The 24,323-nt window shown below is 44.9% G+C and overlaps 1 protein-coding gene across 6 annotated transcripts in view; it reads right to left on the bottom strand.

Moving 5' to 3' along the window:
* Nucleotides 1–607: 607 nt before the first annotated feature.
* LOC109897382 (alpha-1,6-mannosylglycoprotein 6-beta-N-acetylglucosaminyltransferase B) overlaps nucleotides 608–24,323 on the bottom strand; it is a 76,166-nt gene continuing 52,450 nt past the window's right edge. For 3 of the 6 annotated variants that reach the window (XM_031834613.1, XM_031834617.1, XM_031834618.1), the window contains 9 exons: nucleotides 18,196–18,329; nucleotides 12,402–12,532; nucleotides 11,586–11,591; nucleotides 10,153–10,308; nucleotides 9,902–10,048; nucleotides 9,606–9,722; nucleotides 6,000–6,074; nucleotides 1,887–2,158; nucleotides 608–1,553 (listed from right to left, as the gene is read on the bottom strand). In XM_031834613.1, coding sequence (XP_031690473.1) covers nucleotides 1,355–1,553; nucleotides 1,887–2,158; nucleotides 6,000–6,074; nucleotides 9,606–9,722; nucleotides 9,902–10,048; nucleotides 10,153–10,308; nucleotides 11,586–11,591; nucleotides 12,402–12,532; nucleotides 18,196–18,329 — 1,237 coding nt within the window. In that variant the 3' untranslated portion in view covers nucleotides 608–1,354. The remainder of the gene's footprint in view (nucleotides 1,554–1,886; nucleotides 2,159–5,999; nucleotides 6,075–9,605; nucleotides 9,723–9,901; nucleotides 10,049–10,152; nucleotides 10,309–11,585; nucleotides 11,592–12,401; nucleotides 12,533–18,195; nucleotides 18,330–24,323) is intronic. The other 3 variants (XM_031834614.1, XM_031834616.1, XM_031834615.1) reach the window with 2 other exon arrangements.

The following is a 24,323-nucleotide window of genomic DNA, read 5'->3' as shown; positions in this document are numbered from 1 at the left end:
TACAGTATATGTGCTTTCTCAACATCTACCTCCAGCTCAATCTCCCTCATGGATCGGCTCCCCTGCAAACTCACTTTACTGGGTCTCATCATGGTATTGGGGTATGGCAACTGTGGAGTGTATAAGTTTGTGTTCGATGGTTACTTCAGTAAATCATTGGTGTCTACAAAACAAAATCCTGAAGCCGGACAGACCAAGATAGCAAAGAACTGTAGAGCTGCTGGTTGTGGTGAGATGAGTGAGAGGTGGGATCTATTGCACCTAGAGCCATGGAGAAGGCAACACTACTCTCCGTCCCAACAGAACTCACTAAGATCTGCACCATCTAAATGCAGCCTTACACCCACTCTGGCAACCTACTCACGAATTGTCTGTGGGTATTTAGGCACCACTCCATGAACTAAATGAGTCCAAGCCAACAGTGCCTGCAGAGAAATCACCAACTCTGAAAGAAGTCATTAGAACATTCTCTTCCATTTGGCTTTGTGAAATTGACCAAAAAAGATAGATGACAGCTTTACACTCAATTGCTTTTCTAAATCTACAGACTCATGCATGTCTCAAGACGTAACCTGACTCTTAAACTTGTTTTAGAGTTGTACCAGAATGTTTCAATTGTCTTTTTTATTAATCAACATTTGTATGTACAAATATACTAAATATTACATCTAGTAGTGCATCTACTGTACAAATTTCCCAACTGCATTATGATCAAAGTATTTCACAGAACATTACATTCCATACAGTATCTGCATGTCACTTGAAGCAATGCAGATATTAGCAACTATAGCATTGCAGTACAATTATCAGGGATATCATTTAGAATCCCCTCATTTATGTGTTCCTCATAACTCCACCCCCCTAACATTCCTGTTGTTGGACCCAATGTAGTCCATAAAGACTATTGTAAAACGTTCACCTTATAGCAGCGTCATCACTTTAGCAGGGAACAGTACAATCATGCATTTCCCTGAGATGCATTATGTCAGCCACACGTCTTGTTTGGCAGCCATTTGTGGGTTTGGCGACCGGGTATTCTAGTAATTTCAGAATTGCCAATGCACTGAGCCTCTGGAGCAGGTAGGGAGTCTCATTTTTCTCACTTTAACATTATCCGGTTGTCCAGTTCCGTGAAGCATTCCGCCCTGTGCTATAATGATACCAGCAGTGATCTTTTGTACAGCTGCTCCTCTACCCCATGGCGACTGACCCTACTGGTACCTCTGTGTCACCCACAGTGACCTCCAGCAGGGCCATCCTCCTCAGTGTCCCTCCCACCTATAGAAATGGCCCCTGGGATGGCCAAGGCTGAGGGAAGGGTGGCAGGTCATCTTCCCCCAGGTGCTGGTCACAGTCATAAGCAGTCCCTGCACAGCGCCACCTGGCCTTTACGGTAGTCCCTGCAGGGACAGAGGCGGTGGTACTTGTTGTTGGCCCCGGCACAGCTGAACAGCAGAGGGTCTTTCTGGAGGCCACACTCACTACTCTCCACTGAGAAGGCTGGGAAGATGTGGTTGATCTCAGCCTCCACCCCATCACACTGCACCTCCAGCCTGGGTGGAGACACCAGAGAAACATTTCTTTATATATCATTATCATATTAAGTCATGTGATTTACATTATATTAAAAAAGGCTTCATAAATGGCTATCATTATCAATATCATTATCAATATCATTATCAATATCATTATCAACATCATTACACCAAAGCACATTGGGTAGTGCATTAGAATGAGGGAGGATATTCAGAAGAATTTAAGATGTTTGTTTCTTCAGTGATCGTGCTGTATAACAGAATCTGCTAAATTACAAGATGTAATGTTGTGTAACAGATGGTGGCGTCATCACATGGTGGTGGAGGAGGGAGGCAGCAGCAGCAGCTCACCCGCTGAAGGCCTCTTTGATATTGATGAAGCGGTAGAAGGCGGGCTCACAGATCAGGCCTGCGCTCTGGCACGCATCTATACATGACTGGCCCTCCAGGGAGGCCAGCAGCCTCAGGGCGCTAAGCGGGGGCCAGGAGGGGGGAGTGCTGATGTTGGAGGCCCAGGCCAGAGCACTAGAGTTGGGCAGCAGGACAAAGGGGCTGGGGGGGCTGCCTGGCCAACTGCTGGAGGTATTCGCTGAGGGAAATGGAGCTTCGGGTGCACAGAATTCCTGCCGAGTACAATACAACAGAATAACTACACAATCTGGCTATTGTGTAGTTAGTTAATCTGGCTATTCAGCATTACATTCATCGGTCAATTCTACTGTAGCCTACATCCAGCATTGAAGTGGCAGGTAGCCTCGTGGTTAGAGCGTTGAGCCAGAGCCAACAAAAAAAACTGTCGGTGCCATTGAGCAAGGCTTAACCCTAATTTGCTCCAGGTGGGCTGTACTAATATGGCTGACCCTGTAAAACAACACATTTCACTGCACCTGTGTGTGACAGTATATATATTTTGTTTTATTAATTCAGCTGTGAACTATACATTCATTCATTAGTTATACATTCTGATGGGTTCTGATCTAGACAGAATAATAAAAGCAGCATCACCATAGCTCTTATGACATACACATTACCTTCCAGCCTCCTGGAATAATATAATACAGTACGAGTCAAAGTTTGGACACACCTACTCATTCAAGGGTTTCTTTATTTTGACTATTTTCTACACAAGTAAAATAATAGTGAAGACATCAAAACCAGGAAATAACTCATGCAGTAAACAAATCTAAATATATTTTATTTATTTATTTATATTTACATTTGAGATTCTTCAAAGTAGCCACCCTTTACCTTGACAGCTTTGAACACTATTGGCATTCTCTCAACCAGCTCATGAGATAGTCACCTGGAATACATTTCAATTAACAGGTGTGCGTTGTTAATTTGTGGAATTTCTTTCCTTCTTAATGTGTTTGAGTCAATCAGTTGTGTTGTGACAAGGAAGGAGTGGTATACAGAAGATAGCCCTATTTGGTAAAGGACCAAGTCCATATTATGGCAAGAACAGCTCAAATAAGCAAAGAGAAACGACAGTTCATCATTACAAGACATGAAGGTCAGTCAATACGTAAAAATAATTACTTTTAAAGTTTCTCCAAGTGCAGTCACAAAAAACATCAAGCGCTATGAGGAAACTGGCTCTCATGAGGACCGCCACAGGAAAGGAAGACCCAGAGTTACCTCTGCTGCAGAGGATAAGTTCATCAGAGTTAACTGCACCTCAGATTGCAGCCCAAATAAATGCTTCAGCGTTCAAGTAACAGACACATCTCAACATCAACTGTTCAGATGAGACTAGGTGAATCAGGCCTTCATGGTTGAATTGCTGCAAAGAAACCACTACTAAAGGACACCAATAAGAAGAAGCGGCTTGCTTTGGCCAAGAAACACGATCAATGGACATTAGACTGGTGCAAATCTGGCCTTTGGTCTGATGAGTCTAAATTTGCGATTTTTGTTTCCAGCCGCCATGTCTTTGTGAGACACAGAGTAGGTGAACAGATGATCTCTGCATGTGTGGTTCCCCCAGTGAAGCATGGAAGAGGAGGTGTGATGGTGCTTTGCTGGTGACACTGTCTGATTTATTTTGAATTCATGGCACACTTAACCTGCATGGCTACCATAGCATTCTGCAGCGATATGCCATCCCATCTGGTTTGTGTTGAGGGGGACTATCATTTGTTTTTCAACAGGACAATGACCCAAGACACCTCCAGGCTGTGTAAGGGCTGTTTGACTAAGAACGTGAGTCATGGAGTGCTGCATCAGATGACCTGGTTTCCACAATGACCCAACCTCCACCCAATTGGGATGAGTTAGACCAAAATGTGAAAGAAAAGTAGCCAACAAGTGCTCTGCATATGTGAGAACTCCAAGAATGTTGGAAAAGCATTCCAGGTGAAGCTGGTTGAGAGAATGCCAAGAGTATGCAAAGCTGTCATCGAGAATCTAAAATATATTTTGATTTGATTAACACTTCAGTTTACAACGTGATCCCATTGGTTATTTCATTATTTTCTACATTGTAAAAACCCCAGAAGAAGAAAACCCCATGAATGAGTAGGTGTGTCAGAACTTTTGACTGGTACTGTATATACACACATACCGGTATACATAATTTTGATAGCAGGACACTGTAAAGTCCATTATCCATCTGAAGAGTATGAATCCGAAGCAACCTGCCTACACATAGTTTGAAGAACAACATAGCTACTGTAGAAGGTAGAAGCTGTGTGCTGGAAACCCTAGGTAGAGCATGGGTGATATTGGCAATGTGGTGGTCATGGGAATTTCCTTTATTTTTTCAGCTTCAGACCAATGCCTATTTTCAATAAAAATCTTGTTTTTAAATTCCAAGGTTTTTACACTGGAAGGTGATTATGCAACATTATTATACAACATAATTAAGTAATAAGGCCCGGGGGGGTATATGGCCAATATACCACAGCTAAGGGCTGTTCAACATCTCAACCACTATTTGTATCAGTTTGAATCATTTTCAATGGGGGCTTTTATTTTGAAGGTGAACCGCAAATTCCACTATTGTGGCTAGCTTCACACAGGTGTGCACGACAGAGTTGAAAAATATCCAACACTTGGCAGAGTAGTTAGTTTGGCACTGTGTAAGAGTGTCCTGGAAAGTATTATGGATATTAAACTGATGAGTTTCTCTGATGCTAGCAAGCATGGATTTGCAAAGCTTACATATTCTTTCAGAAATGCTACAAAAAGGTAGCATCTTTGGCACTTAACGGACAGAAATGAGCACGTGAGAGGATAAATTATAAATGGACAAAACTGTTACATCTACACATTCAGTCAATCTGGCATTTTTTAAATCCCGATGGTCGCTTTATAGACGCTATAGTCTCGTTTAACTCGACGTCTAGAATTGTAGCTAGGTAGGCGCAAGAAATACTCTGCTATGTGGTTCTCAGTAATGGCTCATGACAAGAGGCGGGGAGTGTGTTGAGTACCTTCAATCAAGTTGATTTGCGAATTTTCATTGAGATTGGTGTCATATTGGCTTAGATATGATGGTAGGGAGATATGAATTTAACACTGAACTATCGTCATGTCTATAATACAGTTATGCCACCAATAATCAAATGAGTTTCAGGCAGGAATCAACATGGGAGAGCACCTCCCCCAGTCGGTCCTATTCATAAGGACAGGTAATAATATTTCTGCGACATCTTCCTCTGACCCCCAGCCCGGTTTATTAAACAGGCTCCCAGCACCCTGCTGCAATAACCAGGCCTCCTCCACTCCACAGCCCCCCAGCCCTGGGCTACTGCTCAACAGGAAAACAGGGCGAGCTGTCACCCACCTCATCCGGAGTCTGTGTGTGTGTCATGAGAAAGCAGTATAAAAATTGGAAATAAAGAATCCGTGAGGATCATGGGGGTCAGTGCTGCCCACGGAGGAGGATAGAAGGGTTGTCGCTGATTGGGAGTCTGGTCTCGTACATACCAGGCGGGCAGTCTCAGTCAGTCACAGCCCACTGAGCACACTACTCTGTGTGTGATGGGCAGATGGGGGAGTGGATCAGAGCTGGGCATAGGCCACCCTATTTCCCCTTTTCTCCCACGGCCTTAACCAGACTGGCAGACAGGCCCCTCGGTGCACCGCACAAATCATCTCAGCATGATGAACATTCTGGAGCATGACAATGTGTATAATTGTGCAAAGAAATATAGTGTGTGTGTGGTTGTGGATGTGTTTAACCACAAGAAAAGTAAACAAACAAACATTTGACCAACTGGGGACATTTTGTTTAACCCCACAAGGTCAAATGTTAGAATTAGGTTCAGGGTTTGGAGCTAGGGTTAGGGAAAATAAGATTTTGAATGGACTGAATTGTGTGTCCCCACATGGTTAGTTAAACAGGACTGTGTGTGTGTATAAATTAGCTCTTTTATTTGTATACAGTAAAGTGTGACTTCATCTTGCCTGTGCATAAATAAATGTGGATGAGGTTGGCCGGTGTATGCAACACAAACCCACCTGGTTCTGGATGTAAGCATGCACTCTCTCCAGCATCCCCTCACAGGTGTACTCATAGGGCAGATATGGCTCCACCTGCAGAAGGGGAATCACACACCATCGGCTTTAGACCTCTAACACCACAGCTATAATAGTACTGCAACGGTTTACCGTTAATCAAAGCTGACGTATTCATTAAGGTCACTGTGAACGGCTTCATTATGAGCTGCTTCATATTAGAACCAATGACCTCATACATCACAGGTGACAGCCTTTGACTTGATTTCATTACTCTATTAACATCGACTACATCAATATGACAAACAATGGATTAAGCTGACAATCGACCACAGGTTATGTACGAGCTGCTAAACCGAGTGTCTGAATCTTTTTAACAACTCACTGGGAGGATGTGATGATCATCCTACTTTTGACCTTTACCAGATGATGTGAAAACTTTCTCCAGAGCTGGCACATTTCATAGAGTTACAGGTTAGAACGTATGTTACATACACGACAGATGCTGTGACACTGCAGTGAAAACAGCACAGAGAAGGCATCTCTTTTCAATGCAGCAGTAAACACATGTTAGTCATCAGTGTCAAAGGATGAAGTCTGCAGGTCAATGCTTTCTATTTTGCTGTTATCCAAAGCCTATTTGGGTTCGATTACATAAATAATTAATGATACATGTTGGAGTGGGAAATGTTCAATCAGTGTGATGGTACTGTAGTCCCATTCCACATCACCTAACCTAAGATGTCTGTGCCATTTAAAAGAGATCTCATTGTTTACCATCAGGCCTCTCAGAGGCACTTGGGCTTTTAAACTGATAAATGGTTCCTTTTAGCATTCACTTCCTTTTAGCGCTCACTTACTCGTTTATTTCATCTGAGTTTAATGAAATGTATCTGGCACGTCATCAGCTATTCCAGAATGCAATTTGCCTTTTGGGCATCTTTATATAATGGAAAGAAAGGAATAGGAAAAAAACTGCTCTCCATGGAGTCGGAATTGAATTCAGCTTTAGAATACATGTACGTCTTCTTGGGTATGATGGTATAAGCTTGGCACACAAGTATTTGGGGATTTCCTACCACTCTTCTCTGCAGATCCTCTCAAGCTCTGTCAGGTTGGATGGGGAGCGTCGCTGCACAGCTATTTTCAGGTCTCTCCAGATATGTTTGATTTGGTTCATGTCCAGGCTCTGGCTGGGCCACTCAAGGACATTCAGAGATGTGTCCCGAAGCCACTCCTGCGTTGTCTTGGCTGTGTGCTTTGGGTCATTGTCCTGTTGGATGGTGAACCTTCGTCCCCAGTCTGAAGGTCCTGAGGGCTTTGGAGCAGATTTTCATCAAGGATCACTCTGTACTTTGCTCCATTCATCTTTCCCTCGATCCTAACTAGTCTCCCAGTCCCTGCTGCTGAAAAACATCCCCACAGCATGATGCTGCCACCACCATGCTTCACCGTAGGGATGGTGCCAGGTTTCCTCCAGATGTGACGCTTGGAATTCAGGCCAAAGATTTCTATCTTGGTTTCATCAGACCAGAGAATCTTGTTTCTCATGGTCTGAGAGTCCTTTGGGTGCCTTTTGGCAAACTCTAAGTGGGCTGTCATGTGCCTTTTACTGAGGAGTGGCTTCCGTCTGGCCACTCTACCACAAAGGCCTGATTGGTGGAACGCTCCAGAGATGGTTGGCCACTGTGTTCTTGGGGACCTTTGTTACCTTTATTTAACTAGGCAAGTCAGTTAAGAACAAATTCTTATTTTCAATGACGGCCTAGGAACAGTGGATTAACTGCCTGTTCAGGGGCAGAACGACAGATCGGGGGTTTGAACTTGCAACCTTCTGGTTACTAGTCCAACGCTGTAACCACTAGGCTACCCTGCCGCCCCTTCAATGCTACATAATTTTTGGGTATCCTTCCCCAGATCTGTGCCTCAACACAATCCTGTCTCGGAGCTCTACGGACAATTCCTTCGACCTCATGGCTTGATTTTTGCTCTGACATGCACTGTTAACTGTGGGACCTTACTGTATATAAACAGGTTTGTGCCTTTCCAAATCATGTCCAATCAATTGCATTTACCACAGGTGGACTCCAATCAAGTTGTAGAAACATCTCAAGTATGATCAATGGAAACAGGATGCACCTGTGCTCAATTTCGAGTCTCATAGCAAAAGGGTCTGAATACTTATGTAAAATGTGATATGTTTTTATTTGTAATTAACTTGCTAACATAAAAACCTGTTTTCACTTTGTCATTATGGGGTAGTGTGTGTAGATTGATGAGGAAACTAATTTATTTAATAGATTTTAGAATAAGGCTGTAATGTAACAAAAAGTGGAAAACGTCAAGGGGTCTGGGGCCTCCCGAGTGGTGCAAAGGTCTAAAGCACTGCATCGCAGCGCTTGAGGCGTCACTACAGACCCGGGTTCGATCCTAAGCTGTATCACAACCAGCAGTGAACGGGAGTCCCATAGGGCGGCGCACAATTGGCCCAACGTCGTCCAGGTTAGGGGAGGGTTTGGCCGGGGGGAGCTTTACTTTGCTCATTGCACTCTAGTGACTTCTTGTGGTGGGCCAGGTGCCTACAGCCAGACTTCGGTCATCAGTTGAACGGTGTTTCCTCCAACACATTGGTGTGGATGGCGTCCGGGTTAGGTGGGCGGTTGTTAAGGAGTGTGGTTTGGCGGGTCATGATTCGCCTCTCCCGAGCTCGTTGAGGAGTTGCAGCGATGAGACAAGATCGTAATGGGATATGATGAAAAAAGTGGGGTAAAAAAATAAATATTACAAAAATGTCAAAGTCAAGGGGTCTAAATACTTTCTGAATGCACTGTATATCAACATAATGAGAAGTGCTTGTGTCCTGTATTATTTAGTGGTTTTGTTTTCCCCCTGCCCCTCTCCTCCACTCCTAACCCATTACATGCACGTGTTCTACCACAGCATTACGTCAAGTAGATGCTCCCTTTTGGTTCCCTCAGCAGCAAGTCTGGGCTATATTTAACCTGCCATTATTCCCCGTGTGGTGGGGGATCGATTGGCCGTACCTTGCATGTTGGCCTGGCGACAGATTGAGCACAGCATGATAGATTAATATAATCTCCAGTAGACAATGGTTAGTGCCTGGAGAAGACAGTATGGGTCCTCTGGAAGACTGCCATACTAACCCCAGGTGTCTGCTGCCCAGTTTACCTACTAAGCAACTCCATCTCTGAGGCAATTAGGACTTAAGTCCTTGGAAAGAGCCAGCTATGCAGTTTGCAGTTACACTGGATCCTGTGACTAACAGCTCAATTAGCAATGTGAGAGAGAAGTGGGTCACAACTGGAAATACAGTCTGTGGGAGAGGAGATTATATACCTCCACGGCACCATTAATCATATGCGTAGGTAATGTTAATACTCAAGACTTTCTTTAACATGAGATGCAGTGAAGATAATACATCTGAAAGGTAATTTGAAATCATGTGGTCCTCTGTAGCCAGGATAGTGGGTTTGATTCCCGGGACCATCCATACTTAAACTGTATGCACACATGACTGTACGTCGCTTTGGATAAAAGTATCTGCTAAATGGCATATCTTATATTATCATCTCAAGTGAACATACTAACCTTGGTCTTCATGATGTCCCGTATGGCAGACTCAAACTCTTGGGAGTTGTTGAAATCCACCGTGATGACATGTGGCCTGCCTATATACTGCTCAGCATAGGGATGCTGTGAGGAGACCTGATGGAGGAATTAACACAATACTATATCAGTCAATACAGTCTCCATCCAGACAACACATGGACACAGCCACGAGCAGAGAAGCACACGAGTCAGGTTGAGGCCTACCTTGCACTAATTCACTGACTAACATTCATTTTCTCGACAGTTGTCTCTGACACCAGAGACAACCCGCTCACCTGTCTGGAAGTGGGCTTCCCTCTGAAGAACTCATGGTTGAGGGAACTGTGGGACGGCTTAAACTTGGGCTGCAGGAAGATGCAGCCGTTGGCTATGGCCTCTAAAGGGGCTGGCCCTTCATATGGGAAGCCAAACCCAATGAAGAGCTTGTTTGAGAGAGGAAAAGAAAAAGATGAACCAAACTGCTGCTGTTTACTGGCAACTTGTACTTGAAGTATATTATATAAAAAGGTATTGAAACCCTCCATACCTTGGCCTTTCTGAGCAGCTGTTGCAGCTCTTGTTGGGGCAGCAGACCATGGTTTTTGACAAAAGCAGGCACCTCTGGGGGGCGCTGTGTCTCATAATAGACAGTGCCATGGATATCCATGTAGCGGTGCAGAATGGCCAGGAACCTTTCCTTACCCTATGAGTCAATGGAACAAATGGTTAGGATGGACTGGCCACACAGTATAATCTACCTGTCCCCCCCAAATATGCAGAATGTAACTCCTTTTTTGAACCAATTCTGTATGAGTTCAAAGTTCTTCTCAAACATAAAGTTATGTTCAGTGTGTTGGTTGCAGGCATAACCAAGACAGGGGCAAACATGTTATTCATGACATTGGCTGTCAGCCTCTTCTGCTTAGAGATTCTTCCACATTATCTGTGTCACCCTCCTGGGACTGAAGAGCAAGGGAGAATGTGCTCAACCTGTGAAGACTACAGTAGCATGAGGGTCATCTCTCAGAAGAGTTAAAAACCCTTGACTGATAGGCCTCTCACCCTGGAGAGCTTCTGATTGGTGCAGGGCAGTGTGGACAGAAGCCTGTATGACTGACTGTTACTAGGATTAGTGGGGTGGCTACTGGGGCCTCTGGTGCATACAGACTGGCATAGCCAATTAGAGGGGTGATCTGATTTCCTACACCAAGCAACAGCAGCACCAGGGGCAAATGACACGAGAATGGCCATAGAGTGTGAAGAGAAAGCATGGGTTTCACCTTGGCTACAGCAGCACACTGGTCACTGATCATAGAGATGTATTGGGTGAGCATGATTTACATATAGTGGTGAGAATGTTGTATTGCTTCAAATCTTCAGTGGCATACTTAGCCTAACATAGAACATTTGTACTGAACACAATAGAAATAAATATGCATGAGCTTTCCCTCTGTAGACTAAGAACCCTTCCAGTTGTAAATAGAACCACTGATGTCATTGCAGATGCTCCATATAAAAGAGCACACAAAGTAAAACTATCATTAGTGGAGAGCTGACATTCTGAGTATTGATTAACACTCCACCTTTTGTATTTTCCTAAACCTGTTATAGGGCAGCAGTTTATTGATCTGACAGGGGGGTGACAGAAGATGCAGATAGACCAGGACGAACGCAACCCTCAGGCCTTTTTATAAAAACTCCAGTATCTTTATGGTAGATAAAGATGATTCACCTGAAACATCTTTCTGTGTCTGAAGAGCTAAAGCTGCTGACTCATTCCAAAATAATTGTAGTTAACTGTCTGGCACATTTAATGGAACATTAACACATTCATTGTGCATGAACAGGATCAATCTCTATAATAGGAATCTGCAGAGAAACCAAACACCAGGGACAGTCTGTACTACGGCTCAATGTAGAACACAGTTTCCGAGGGTGTTCAAAACATCAATCATTGACAGGAAGTGCAGGTATCCTTACTTGGAGCTGGAGATGATCCATCAACATGGCATGAGAGCAGAATAGGAGGAAACCATGTGGGAAGGAGGAAAGACAAGAGAGAGTGAGTGGGAGAGATAAAATGATTGTCATTTTGTCTCCTTGTGGACATACAGCTGTAGTACAACACATAGCTGACAAGCATGTGAACCGGAGAGCTGAGGATGATGCCAGAAGCAGTGAGGGGTAGTCAGTGTCGAGGGAGGGCCAGACACAGATGGCATTCACACTCATAAATATTATACCTCGCACGCCGTACCTCAAACTGTTCAGAGTGAGGGGGAATTCAATAAGCGTAGAGAGGGAGAGAACAAATGCAGCTGATTCGACCACGGGGAGGCGGCCAGACATCAATAAGTGATGCCTTTTTCCTGTAGCTTGGAGGGAGAATTTACGCTAAACAAAAACAATTGCCACTTCCACAACACTCACACCTCTCTGGGCGTACATACATATACCTAGCAGATTGAAGTGTCATGCTTGGCAGATAGGAGAGAATAACTTAGGCACGTTTCAGCTTGTCTCTGGAAGTGGGGTGCACTCCATTTATCACATCATGACAGAATACACTGCAGCGTATAACAGACTGCTGACTTGTGTAAATATGTTGAGACGCCACCTCAACTGGACTGCATCTTAGTAGGGAAAAAGTCATTTGTTTGTTGATATCTTGTAAACAGGAGCAGGTGATGCGCCCATTGGGGTGTCAGTCAAATGCACTCTCAACAATATGGCTTTCTTTGCTTGAGTTGTGACATTAGTGGTGTAGAAATTTAACATTAATATCCATATGATCACCTTCCACATGCTGGCCTCTTTGCCATACACCACTGCCATGCTGTCCACCTTGTTCCTCTGGATGCTCAGCCTCTCTGTGTCGTTCAGCTCCTCAGCCACAAAACCCATGAAGGAGTTGTCTGGAGTGTGTGCTGTGAGGGACAAACATAGCAAAGTGCTCAATAAGTCAAGCTCAAGCTCAATAAGTCAAAGTCAATGTAACGACGTGCTCTGAGAGTCGGGAAGCAAGTTCAGGGAGTGAGTGTTTTAATAAAATAAACGGAACATAAAACAAAACAAGAAAAACTAACAGCACACAGACATGAAACAGAAACAATGACGCCTGGGGAAGGAATCAAGGGGAGTGACATACAGTTGAAGTCGGAAGTCTACATAAACTTAGGTTGGAGTCATTAAAATCAACCACTCCACAAATTTCTTGTTAACAAACTATAGTTTTGGACATCTACTTTGCACATAACCACAAGTCATTTTTCCAACAATTGTTTACAGCCAGATTATTTCACTAATAATTCACTGTACCACAATTCCAGTGGGTCAGGAGTTGACTGTGTCTTTAAACAGCTTGGAAAATTCCAGAAAATGGTGTCATGCCTTTAGAAGCTACTGATAGGCTAATTGACATTATTTTAGTCAATTGGAGGTGTATCTGTGGATGTATTTCAAGGCCTACCTTCAAACTCAGTGCCTGTTTGCTTGACATCATGGTAAAATCAAAAGAAATCAGCCCCAGAAAATTGTAGACCTCCACAATTCTGGTTCATCCTTGGGAGCAATTTCCAAAAGCCTGAAGGTACCACGTTCATCTGTGCAAACAATTATACGCAAGTATAAACACCATGGGACCACGCAGCCATCACACCACTTAGGAAGGAGACGTGTTCTGTCTCCTAGAGATGAACGTACTTTGGTGTGAAAAGTGCAAATCAATCCCAGAACAACAACAAAAGGACCTTGTGAAGATGCTGGAGGAAACAGGTACAAAAGTATCTATATCCACACTAAAACGAGTCCTATATCGACATAACCTGAAAGGCACTCAGCAAGGAAGAAGCCACTGCTCCAAAACCGCCATTAAAAAGCCAGACTACAGTTTGCAACTGCACATGGGGACAAACATCATACTTTTTGGAGAAATGTCCTCTGGTCTGATGAAACAAAAATAGAACTGTTTGGCCATAATGACCATCGTTATGTTTGGAGGGAAAAGGGTGATGCTTGCAAGCTGAAGAACATCATCACAACCGTGAAACACGGGGGTGGCAGCATCAATGTTGTGGGGGTGTTTTTCTGCAGGAGGGACTGGTGCACTTCACAAAATAGATGGAATCATGAGGTAGTAAAATTATGTGGATATATTGAAGCAACATCTCCAGACGTCAGTCAGGAAGTTAAAGCTTGGTCGCAAATGTGTCTTCCAAATGGACAAAGACCCTAAGCATAATTCCAAAGTTGTGGCAAAATGGCTTAAGGACAACAAAGTCAAGGTATTGGAGTGGACATCACAAAGCCCTGACCTCAATCCTATAGAAAATGTGTGGACAGAACTGAAAAAGCGTGTGAAAGCAAGGAGGCCTACAAACCTGACTCAGTCAAAATTCACCCAACTTATTGCGGGAAGCTTGTGGAAGGCTACCTGAAATGTTTGATCCAAGTTTAAATTGTTTAAGGCAATGCTACAAAATACTAATTGAGTGTATGTAAACTTCTGACCCACTGGGAATGTGATGAAATAAATAAAAGCTGAAATAAATCACTCTATTATTCTGACATTTCACATTCTTAAAATAAAGTGGTGTTCCTAACTGACCTAAAACAGGGAATTTTTACTAGGATTAAATGTCAGGAATTGTGAAAAACTGAGTTTAAATGTATTTGGCTAAGGTGTATGTAAACTTCCGACTTCAGCTGTATATAGGGCAGGTAATCAAGGAAGTGATGGAGTCCAGGTGAGTCTGAAGACCTGCACGTAACAATGGTGACAGGTGTGCGCCATAACGAGCAGCCTGGTGACCTAGAGAAGGACAGTGATCACTCCATAAACCAGGAAACAAAGCAAGACCTGAGTATTCCCAGTACACATGAAAAAGAAAAAAGCCATGAGAATCAAACACACACACACACACACACTGCTCAAAAAAATAAAGGTAACACTTAAACAACACAATGTAACTCCAAGTCAATCACACTTCTGTGAAATCAAACTGTCCACTTAGGAAGCAACACTGATTGACAATAAATTTCACATGCTGTTGTGCAAATGGAATAGACAACAGGTGGAAATTATAGGCAATTAGCAAGAAACCCCCAAAAAAGAAGTGGTTCTGCAGGTGGTGACCACAGACCACTTCTCAGTTCCTATGCTTCCTGGCTGATGTTTTGGTCACTTTTGAATGCTGGCGGTGCTTTCACTCTAGTGGTAGCATGAGACGGAGTCTACAACCCACACAAGTGGCTCAGGTAGTGCAGCTCATCCGGGATGGCACATCAATGCGAGCTGTGGCAAGAAGGTTTGCTGTGTCTGTCAGCGTAGTGTCCAGAGCATGGAGGCGCTACCAGGAGACAGGCCAGTACATCAGGAGACGTGGAGGAGGCCGTAGGAGGGCAACAACCCAGCAGCAGGACCGCTACCTCCGCCTTTGTGCAAGGAGGAGCAGGAGGAGCACTGCCAGAGCCCTGCAAAATAACCTCCAGCAGGCCACAAATGTGCATGTGTCTGCTCAAACGGTCAGAAACAGACTCCATGAGGGTGGTATGAGGGCCCGACGTCCACAGGTGGGGATTGTGCTTACAACCCAACACCGTGCAGGACGTTTGGCATTTGCCAGAGAACGCCAAGATTGGCAAATTCGCCACTGGCGCCCTGTGCTCTTCACAGATGAAAGCAGGTTCACACTGAGCATGTGACAGACGTGACAGTCTGGAGACGCCGTGGAGAACGTTCTGCTGCCTGCAACATCCTCCAGCATGACCGGTTTGGCGGTGGGTCAGTCATGGTGTGGGGTGGCATTTCTTTGGGGGGCCGCACAGCCCTCCATGTGCTCGCCAGAGGTAGCCTGACTGCCATTAGGTACCAAGATGAGATCCTTAGACCCCTTGTGAGACCATATGCTGGTGCGGTTGACCCTGGGTTCCTAATGCAAGACAATGCTAGACCTCATGTACTGGAGTGTGTCAGCAGTTCCTGCAAGAGGAAGGCATTGATGCTATGGACTGGCCTGCCCGTTCCCCAGACCTGAATCCAATTGAGCACATCTGGGACATCATGTCTCGCTCCATCCACCAACGCCCACAGACAGGCCAGGAGTTGGCGGATGCTTTAGTCCAGGTCTGGGAGGAGATCCCTCAGGAGACCATCCGCCACCTCATCAGGAGCATACCCAGGCGTTGTAGGGAGGTCATACAGGCACGTGGAGGCCACACACTACTGAGCCTCATTTTGACTTGTTTTAAGGACATTACATCAAAGTTGGATCAGCCTGTAGTGTGGTTTTCCACTTTAATTTTGAGTGTGACTCCAAATCCAGACCTCCATGGGTTGATAAATTTGATTTCCATTGATAATTTTTGTGTGATTTTGTTGTCAGCACATTCAACAATGTAAAGAAAAAAGTATTTAATAAGAATATTTCATTCATTCAGATCTAGGATGTGTTATTTTAGTGTTCCCTTTATTTTTTTGAGCAGTGTATATACAGTGGGGCAAAAAATTATTTAGTCAGCCACCAATTGTGCAAGTTCTCCCACTTAAAAAGATGAGAGAGGCCTGTAATTTTCATCATAGGTACACAAACGGTACACACAAAAATCCAGAAAATCGCAATGTAGGATTTTTTATGAATTTATTAGCAAATTATGGTGGAAAATAAGTATTTGGTCAATAACAAAAGTTTCTCAATACTTTGTTATATACCCTTTGTTGGCAATGACAGAGGTCAAATGTTTTCTGTAAGTCTTCACAAGGTTTTCACACACTGTTGCTGGTATTTTGGCCCATTCCTCCATGCAGATCTCCTCTAGAGCAGTGATGTTTTGGGGCTGTTGCTGGGCAACATGGACTTTCAACTCCCTCCAAAGATTTTTTATGGGGTTGAGATATGGAGACTGGCTAGGCCACTCCAGGACCTTGAAATGCTTCTTACGAAGCCACTCCTTCGTTGCCCGGGCGGTGTGTTTGGGATCGTTGTCATGCTGAAAGACCCAGCCACGTTTCATCTTCAATGCCCTTGCTGATGGAAGGAGGTTTTCACTCAAAATCTCACGATACATGGCCCCATTCATTCTTTCCTTTACACGGAACAGTCGTCCTGGTCTCTTTGCAGAAAAATAGCCCCAAAGCATGATGTTTCCACCCCCATGCTTCACAGTAGGTATGGTGTTCTTTGGATGCAACTCATCATTCTTTGTCCTCCAAACACGACGAGTTGAGTTTTTACCAAAAAGTTATATTTTGGTTTCATCTGACCATATGACATTCTCCCAATCTTCTTCTGGATCATCCAAATGCTCTCTAGCAAACTTCAGACGGGCCTGGACAAGTACTGGCTTAAGCAGGAGGACACGTCTGGCACTGCAGGATTTGAGTCCCTGGCGGCGTAGTGTGTTACTGATGGTAGGCTTTGTTACTTTGGTCCTAGCTCTCTGCAGGTCATTCACTAGGTCCCCCCGTGTGGTTCTGGGATTTTTGCTCACCGTTGGCTGATCCAACTTTGATGTAATGTCCGTTCTTGCGTGGAGCCCCAGATCGAGGGATCGAGGGTCTTGTATGTCTTCCATTTCCTAATAATTGCTCCCACAGTTGATTTCTTCAAACCAAGCTGCTTACCTATTGCAGATTCAGTCTTCCCAGCCTGGTACAGCAGGTCTACAATTTTGTTTCTGGTGTCCTTTGACAGCTCTTTGGTCTTGGCCATAGTAGAGTTTGGAGTGTGACTGTTTGAGGTTGTGGACAGGTGTCTTTTATACTGATAACAAGTTCAAACAGGTGCCATTAATACAGGTAACGAGTGGAGGACAGAGGAGCCTCTTAAAGAAGAAGTTACAGGTCTCTGAGAGCCAGAAATCTTGCTTGTTTGTACGTGACCAAATACTTATTTTCCACCATAATTTGCAAATAAATTCATTAAAAATCCTACAATGTGATTTTCTGGATTTTTTTTTCTCATTTTGTCTGTCACAGTTGAAGTGTACCTATGATGAAAATTACAGGCCTCATCTTTTTAAGTGGGAGAACTTGCACAATTGGTGGCTGACTAAATACTTTTTTGCCCCACTGTATATATCTATACTGTATATATTTATTCATAACGTGTTCCTATTTCAAACCCAATATGAGTGTGGCTTGCAATTACAATGTGTATCCAAAACAGCAGTACTTCCACAGAAGCTATGCTCACTGAGTTAATTGGAAGAGCACAAACACAGCTGAAGTCTCTTCTCCTTCCACTGATCCCAGCTGGATGTTTGAGCTCTGTGTGTGTGCCAGTGAGAGCCTATGGTGCTAAGTTCTATTGTCTAGCTCGAGGCATCCGTTTGGCCACAACTGCTGTTGCCCTCCCAGGCTCCTTCTCGTCTCTCTGACCCTGAGCTTCCACTATGAGAGGCCAGAGGCCCACACAAGTGCCCCACAACATCTGTGCCCACACACACACTCCAAAAAGCCAAACCTCCACTAAAATCCATATTACCCTTTCCCACTTTCTCTCTTTCTGAGGTTGATACCTGATAAGCAAGCGCAACCCCATTCCCCTCACATCCAGTGTCAGAAGAGAGATTATGCTCAGAGTTCACTCACGGAACATGGTCATGTACTGCCTGCAGTTGAGGTTCCAGTAGCCCCAGTTGGTCCTGTAGCCGTGCAGGGTGGCGTAGTCCTCATGGTTGTATGCCGGCTCTGTGCCAAATGTGTCAATCACACGGATGTGGCACCTGAGAGACAGAGGAAAGAGATCGGAGAATAGGTTCTGTCTCTCAAAATAGCAGAACATAGATAGACATTGCCTCCTGTTGTGATGATAGAATATTTATCTGGTAAAAGCCCATGTCTAACAAGCAGTGGTATGGGAATCAAGCCCAGGAGACTTGAACCATAAAGCAGTCAAAGGTGATGGATGTCACCGTGCCTCTCCTCTCCCTCAGTGTGCTGGGCTCAGCCTGCCCTCCAGGTGGGGGGAAATTGACTTTAAATCACACGCTGCTAGGCCACTACACACCACAGGGGAGATAAATGGAGAGCTCTTACTCACAGCAATATAACCATGTCCAGACACCGCAAGGATACCTCCCTTCTTTGATGGGTCTCTGACATTCCTGGGGCATAATGTGTGAGGGGCTGCTTCCTAATAGTCGGAAAAGGCTTCCTTTCCTTGTGTATGACCACTTACTGTACCTGACAGGATTGAATAAGAGAGACATTTTGACAGGAGCACTACTAACATATACTACTTTGATTGTATCCTTTTAGTAGCAACGTTCATCGAAATTGTTAAAAGGTTTTTAAAATAATTCTAATAAAATGCAACAGTTAGACATTTACAGTGGAAGCCGCTGAGGAGAGGAGGGCTCATAATAATTGCTGGATCAGAGCAAATGGAATTGCATCAAACACTTTGGAAACCGCTCCAGCCATTACCACGTGGTCATCCTCCCCTATTAAGGTGCCACCAACTTCCTGTGTTGGACAATGGATGAAGATACTCCAAACTTTTAACATTTTTATAATCCATCAGATATCGACTGAATTATAGCACATAAAACATTTTACGGACAAATAATGAATCGAGTTCAGGGATTTTGGTGGGAATTCAGGTTTTCAATTTATTTCTATACATTTTTTACAATGTACTCATATTTTGAGTTAAATAAAGAAAAATATGTGCCTATTTGTATATATACACACTGAACAAAAATATAAATGCAATTTCAAAGATTTTTCTGAGTTCCAGTTCATATAAGGAAATCAGGCAATAGGAATACATTCATTAGGCCCTAATCTATGGATTTCACATGACTGGGAATACAGATATGCATCTGTTGGTCACAGATACCTTTAAAAAAGGGTAGGGGTGTGGATCAGAAAACCACCATTTGCCTCATGCAGCGTGACACATCTACTTCACATAGAGTTGATCAGGCTGTTGATTGTGGCCTGTGGAATATTGTCCCACTCCTCTTCAACGGTTGGGGGAAGTTGCTGGATATCGGCGGGAACTGGAACACGCTGTTGTATATGTTGATCCAGAGCATCCCAAACATGCTCAATGGGTGACATGTCTGGTGAGTATGCAGACCATTGAAGGACTGGGAAATTTTCCAGGAAATGTGTAAAGATCCTTATGACATGAGGCTGTGCATTATCATGCTGAAACATGAGAGGTGGATGAATGGCATGACAATGGGCCTCAGGATCTCGTCACGGTATCTCTGTCCATTCAAATTGCTATCAATAAAACGCAATTGTGTTCTTTGTCCGTAGCTTATGCCTGCCAGTACCATAACCCTATCGCCACCATGGGGCACTCCGTTCACAATGTTAACACCAGCAAACTGCTCGCCCTCATAACGCCATACACGTGGTCTGCGGTTGTGAGGCCAGTTGGATGTATTGCCAAATTCTCAAAAATGGCGTTGGAGGTGGCTTATGGTAAATACATTTTTATGTTAATTTATCTGGCAACAGCTCTGGTGGATAGTCCTGCAGTCAGCATGCCAATTGCACGGTCCCTCAAAACTTGAGACACCTATGGCATTGTGTTGTGTGACAAAACTGCACATTTTAGAGTGGCCTTTTATTGTCCCTAGCACAAGGTGCGCCTGTGTAATGATCATGATATTTAATCAGCTTCTTGATATACCATACCTGTCAGGATGGAGTATATTTGCAAAGGAGAAATGCTAACAGGGATTTAAACAAATTTGTGCAAAACATTTCAGAGAAATAAGCTTTTTGTGCATATGGAAAATGTATGGGATCTTTTATTTCAGCTCATGAAACATGGGACCAACAATTTACATGTCGTGTTTATATGTTTCTTTAGTGTATGAATACATTAACATAAAGGTGAGGAACAGGGCTGCAACCACCAAACACCTGCTCTGTCTACCCTACCTGCTGTCTACCTTACCTGCACTCACCTGCTCTGTCTACCTTACCTGCTCTGTCTACCCTACCTGCTGTCTACCTTACCTGCACTCACCTGCTCTGTCTACCCTATCTGCTCTGTCTACCTTACCTGCTCTGTCTACCCTACCTTCTCTGTCTACCCTACCTGCTGTCTACCTTACCTGCACTCACCTGCTCTGTCTACCCTATCTGCTCTGTCTACCCTACCTGCTCTGTCTACCCTACCTGCTGTCTACCTTACCTGCACTCACCTGCTCTGTCTACCCTACCTGCTCTGTCTACCCTACCTGCTCTGTCTACCTTACCTGCACTCACCTGCTCTGTCTACCCTACCTGCTCTGTCTACCCTACCTGCTCTGTCTACCCTACCTGCTCTGTCTACCCTACCTGCTGTCTACCCTACCTGCTGTCTACCTTACCTGCACTCACCTGCTCTGTCTATCTTACCTGCTCTGTCTACCCTACCTGCTCTGTCTACCCTATCTGCTCTGTCTACCCTACCTGCTCTGTCTACCCTACCTGCTGTCTACCTTACCTGCACTCACCTGCTCTGTCTACCCTACCTGCTCTGTCTACCCTACCTGCTCTGTCTACCCTACCTGCTCTGTCTACCCTACCTGCTCTGTCTACCCTACCTGCTCTGTCTACCCTACCTGCACTCACCTGCTCTGTCTACCCTACCTGCTCTGTCTACCCTACCTGCTGTCTACCCTACCTGCTGTCTACCCTACCTGCTGTCTACCTTACCTGCACTCACCTGCTCTGTCTATCTTACCTGCTCTGTCTACCCTACCTGCTCTGTCTACCCTATCTGCTCTGTCTACCTTACCTGCTCTGTCTATCTTACCTGCTCTGTCTACCCTACCTGCTCTGTCTACCCTATCTGCTCTGTCTACCCTATCTGCTCTGTCTACCCTACCTGCTCTGTCTACCCTACCTGCACTCACCTGCTCTGTCTACCCTATCTGCTCTGTCTACCTTACCTGCTCTGTCTACCCTACCTGCTCTGTCTACCCTACCTGCACTCACCTGCTCTGTCTACCCTACCTGCTCTGTCCACCCTACCTGCTCTGTCTACCCTACCTGCGGTCTACCTTACCTACACTCACCTGCTCTGTCTACCCTACCTGCTCTGTCTACCTTACCTGCACTCACCTGCTCTGTCTACCCTATCTGCTCTGTCTACCTTACCTGCCCTCATCTGCTCTGTCTACCCTACCTGCTCTGTCTACCTTACCTGCACTCACCTGCTCTGTCTACCCTACCTGCACTCACTTGCTCGGTCTACCCTATCTGCTCTGTCTACCCTACCTGCTCTGTCTACCCTACCTGCTCTGTCTACCCTACCTGCTCTGTCTACCTTACCTGCACTCACCTGCTCTGTCTACCCTACCTGCTCTGTCTACCCTACCTGCTGTCTACCCTACCTGCTGTCTACCCTACCTGCTGTCTACCCTACCTGCTGTCTACCTTACCTGCACTCACCTGCTCTGTCTATCTTACCTGCTCTGTCTACCCTACCTGCTCTGTCTACCCTACCTGCTCTGTCTACCCTATCTGCTCTGTCTACCTTACCTGCTCTGTCTATCTTACCTGCTCTGTCTATCTTACCTGCTCTGTCTACCCTACCTGCTCTGTCTACCCTATCTGCTCTGTCTACCCTATCTGCTCTGTCTACCCTACCTGCTCTGTCTACCCTACCTGCACTCACCTGCTCTGTCTACCCTATCTGCTCTGTCTACCTTACCTGCTCTGTCTACCCTACCTGCTCTGTCTACCCTACCTGCACTCACCTGCTCTGTCTACCCTACCTGCTCTGTCTACCCTACCTGCTCTGTCTACCCTACCTGCGGTCTACCTTACCTACACTCACCTGCTCTGTCTACCCTACCTGCTCTGTCTACCTTACCTGCACTCACCTGCTCTGTCTACCCTATCTGCTCTGTCTACCTTACCTGCCCTCATCTGCTCTGTCTACCCTACCTGCTCTGTCTACCTTACCTGCACTCACCTGCTCTGTCTACCCTACCTGCACTCACTTGCTCGGTCTACCCTATCTGCTCTGTCTACCTTACCTGCTCTGTCTACCCTACCTGCTCTGTCTACCTTACCTGCACTCACCTGCTCTGTCTAGACTGTCTCATTAAAAACGGTTGTTGTCACATTCTCTTGCATAATTCAACAAGTGTGTCAAAATAGCAGGATACCCTTGGATAAAAGGGTATCAACACAATTACACCTATCTAAACATACTTTACATTGTTTGCGAGATCAAACATAATCACTATAATCAGATTTCATTTTCGGAAATTGCTTAAATTTCATCTCATTTGTAAACATTAAACTGTATTAAATTATAACTTTTTTCAATGCCACAAAAAAAAAATGTACACCCATCAAAATAAAGTTATCCTCTTTCTTGTGATGTAAGTGTCGAGACGATACGTTCAATTCCAGAAAAAGCTTTAGTGTTCTTCTCGATTCAACTAACAGCCAATGTATCCCATTGAGCCCATTTAAACCATTACCCGGGGTGTGTTTGACATGTCTTTACAAACATTTCCGTTGTCGTAACGTTAACGGGGGAAAAACGACATGTGCAGGCAAGAGTATGAAGAGTCACAAAAAGCAATCAGTCCACGGAGATTTAAGTGAAAAGTGGATTTTGCACCCATCAAACAGGAAATAGATGGCTGAAAAAAACAAATCCTCAGATGGGTGGGGCATGTACTTCCCTACTTTAGATTAGATGAAAAGGAAGAAAATAGTACGGATAGGGAAAGGAAGACGACGGATAGGGAAAGGTTGAAGAGGACGGATAGGGAAAGGTTGAAGAGGACGGATAGGGAAAGGAAGAGGACGGATAGGGAAAGGAAGAGGACGGATAGGGAAAGGAAGAGGACGGATAGGGAAAGGAAGAGGACGGATAGGGAAAGGAAGAGGACGGATAGGGAAAGGAAGAGGAAGGATAGGGAAAGGAAGGGGACGGATAGGGAAAGGAAGAGGAAGGATAGGGAAAGGAAGGGGACGGATAGGGAAAGGAAGAGGAAGGATAGGGAAAGGAAGGGGACGGATAGGGAAAGGAAGGGGACGGATAGGGAAAGGAAGAGGAAGGATAGGGAAAGGAAGAGGACGGATAGGGAAAGGTTGAAGAAGGATAGGGAAAGGAAGAGGACGGATAGGGAAAGGAAGAGGACGGATAGGGAAAGGAAGAGGACGGATAGGGAAAGGAAGAGGACGGATAGGGAAAGGAAGAGGACGGATAGGGAAAGGAAGAGGACGGATAGGGAAAGGAAGAGGACGGATAGGGAAAGGAAGAGGAAGGATAGGGAAAGGAAGAGGACGGATAGGGAAAGGAAGAGGAAGGATAGGGAAAGGAAGGGGACGGATAGGGAAAGGAAGAGGAAGGATAGGGAAAGGAAGGGGACGGATAGGGAAAGGGAGAGGAAGGATAGGGAAAGGAAGAGGACGGATAGGGAAAGGTTGAAGAAGGATAGGGAAAGGAAGAGGACGGATAGGGAAAGGAAGAGGACGGATAGGGAAAGGAAGGGGACGGATAGGGAAAGGTTGAAGAAGGATAGGGAAAGGAAGAGGACGGACAGGGAAAGGACGGACAGGGAAAGGAAGAGGACGGACAGGGAAAGGAAGAGGACGGATAGGGAAAGGAAGAGGACGGATAGGGAAAGGAAGAGGACGGATAGGGAAAGGAAGAGGACGGATAGGGAAAGGAAGAGGACGGATAGGGAAAGGAAGGGGACGGATAGGGAAAGGAAGGGGACGGATAGGGAAAGGAAGGGGAC

Source organism: Oncorhynchus kisutch, linkage group LG10, assembly GCF_002021735.2.
Source record: "Oncorhynchus kisutch isolate 150728-3 linkage group LG10, Okis_V2, whole genome shotgun sequence".
Classification (NCBI taxonomy): Eukaryota; Metazoa; Chordata; class Actinopteri; order Salmoniformes; family Salmonidae; genus Oncorhynchus; species Oncorhynchus kisutch.
The sequence above is the reverse complement of the archived record's forward strand: the minus strand, read 5'-3'. Positions and strand labels throughout refer to the sequence as shown.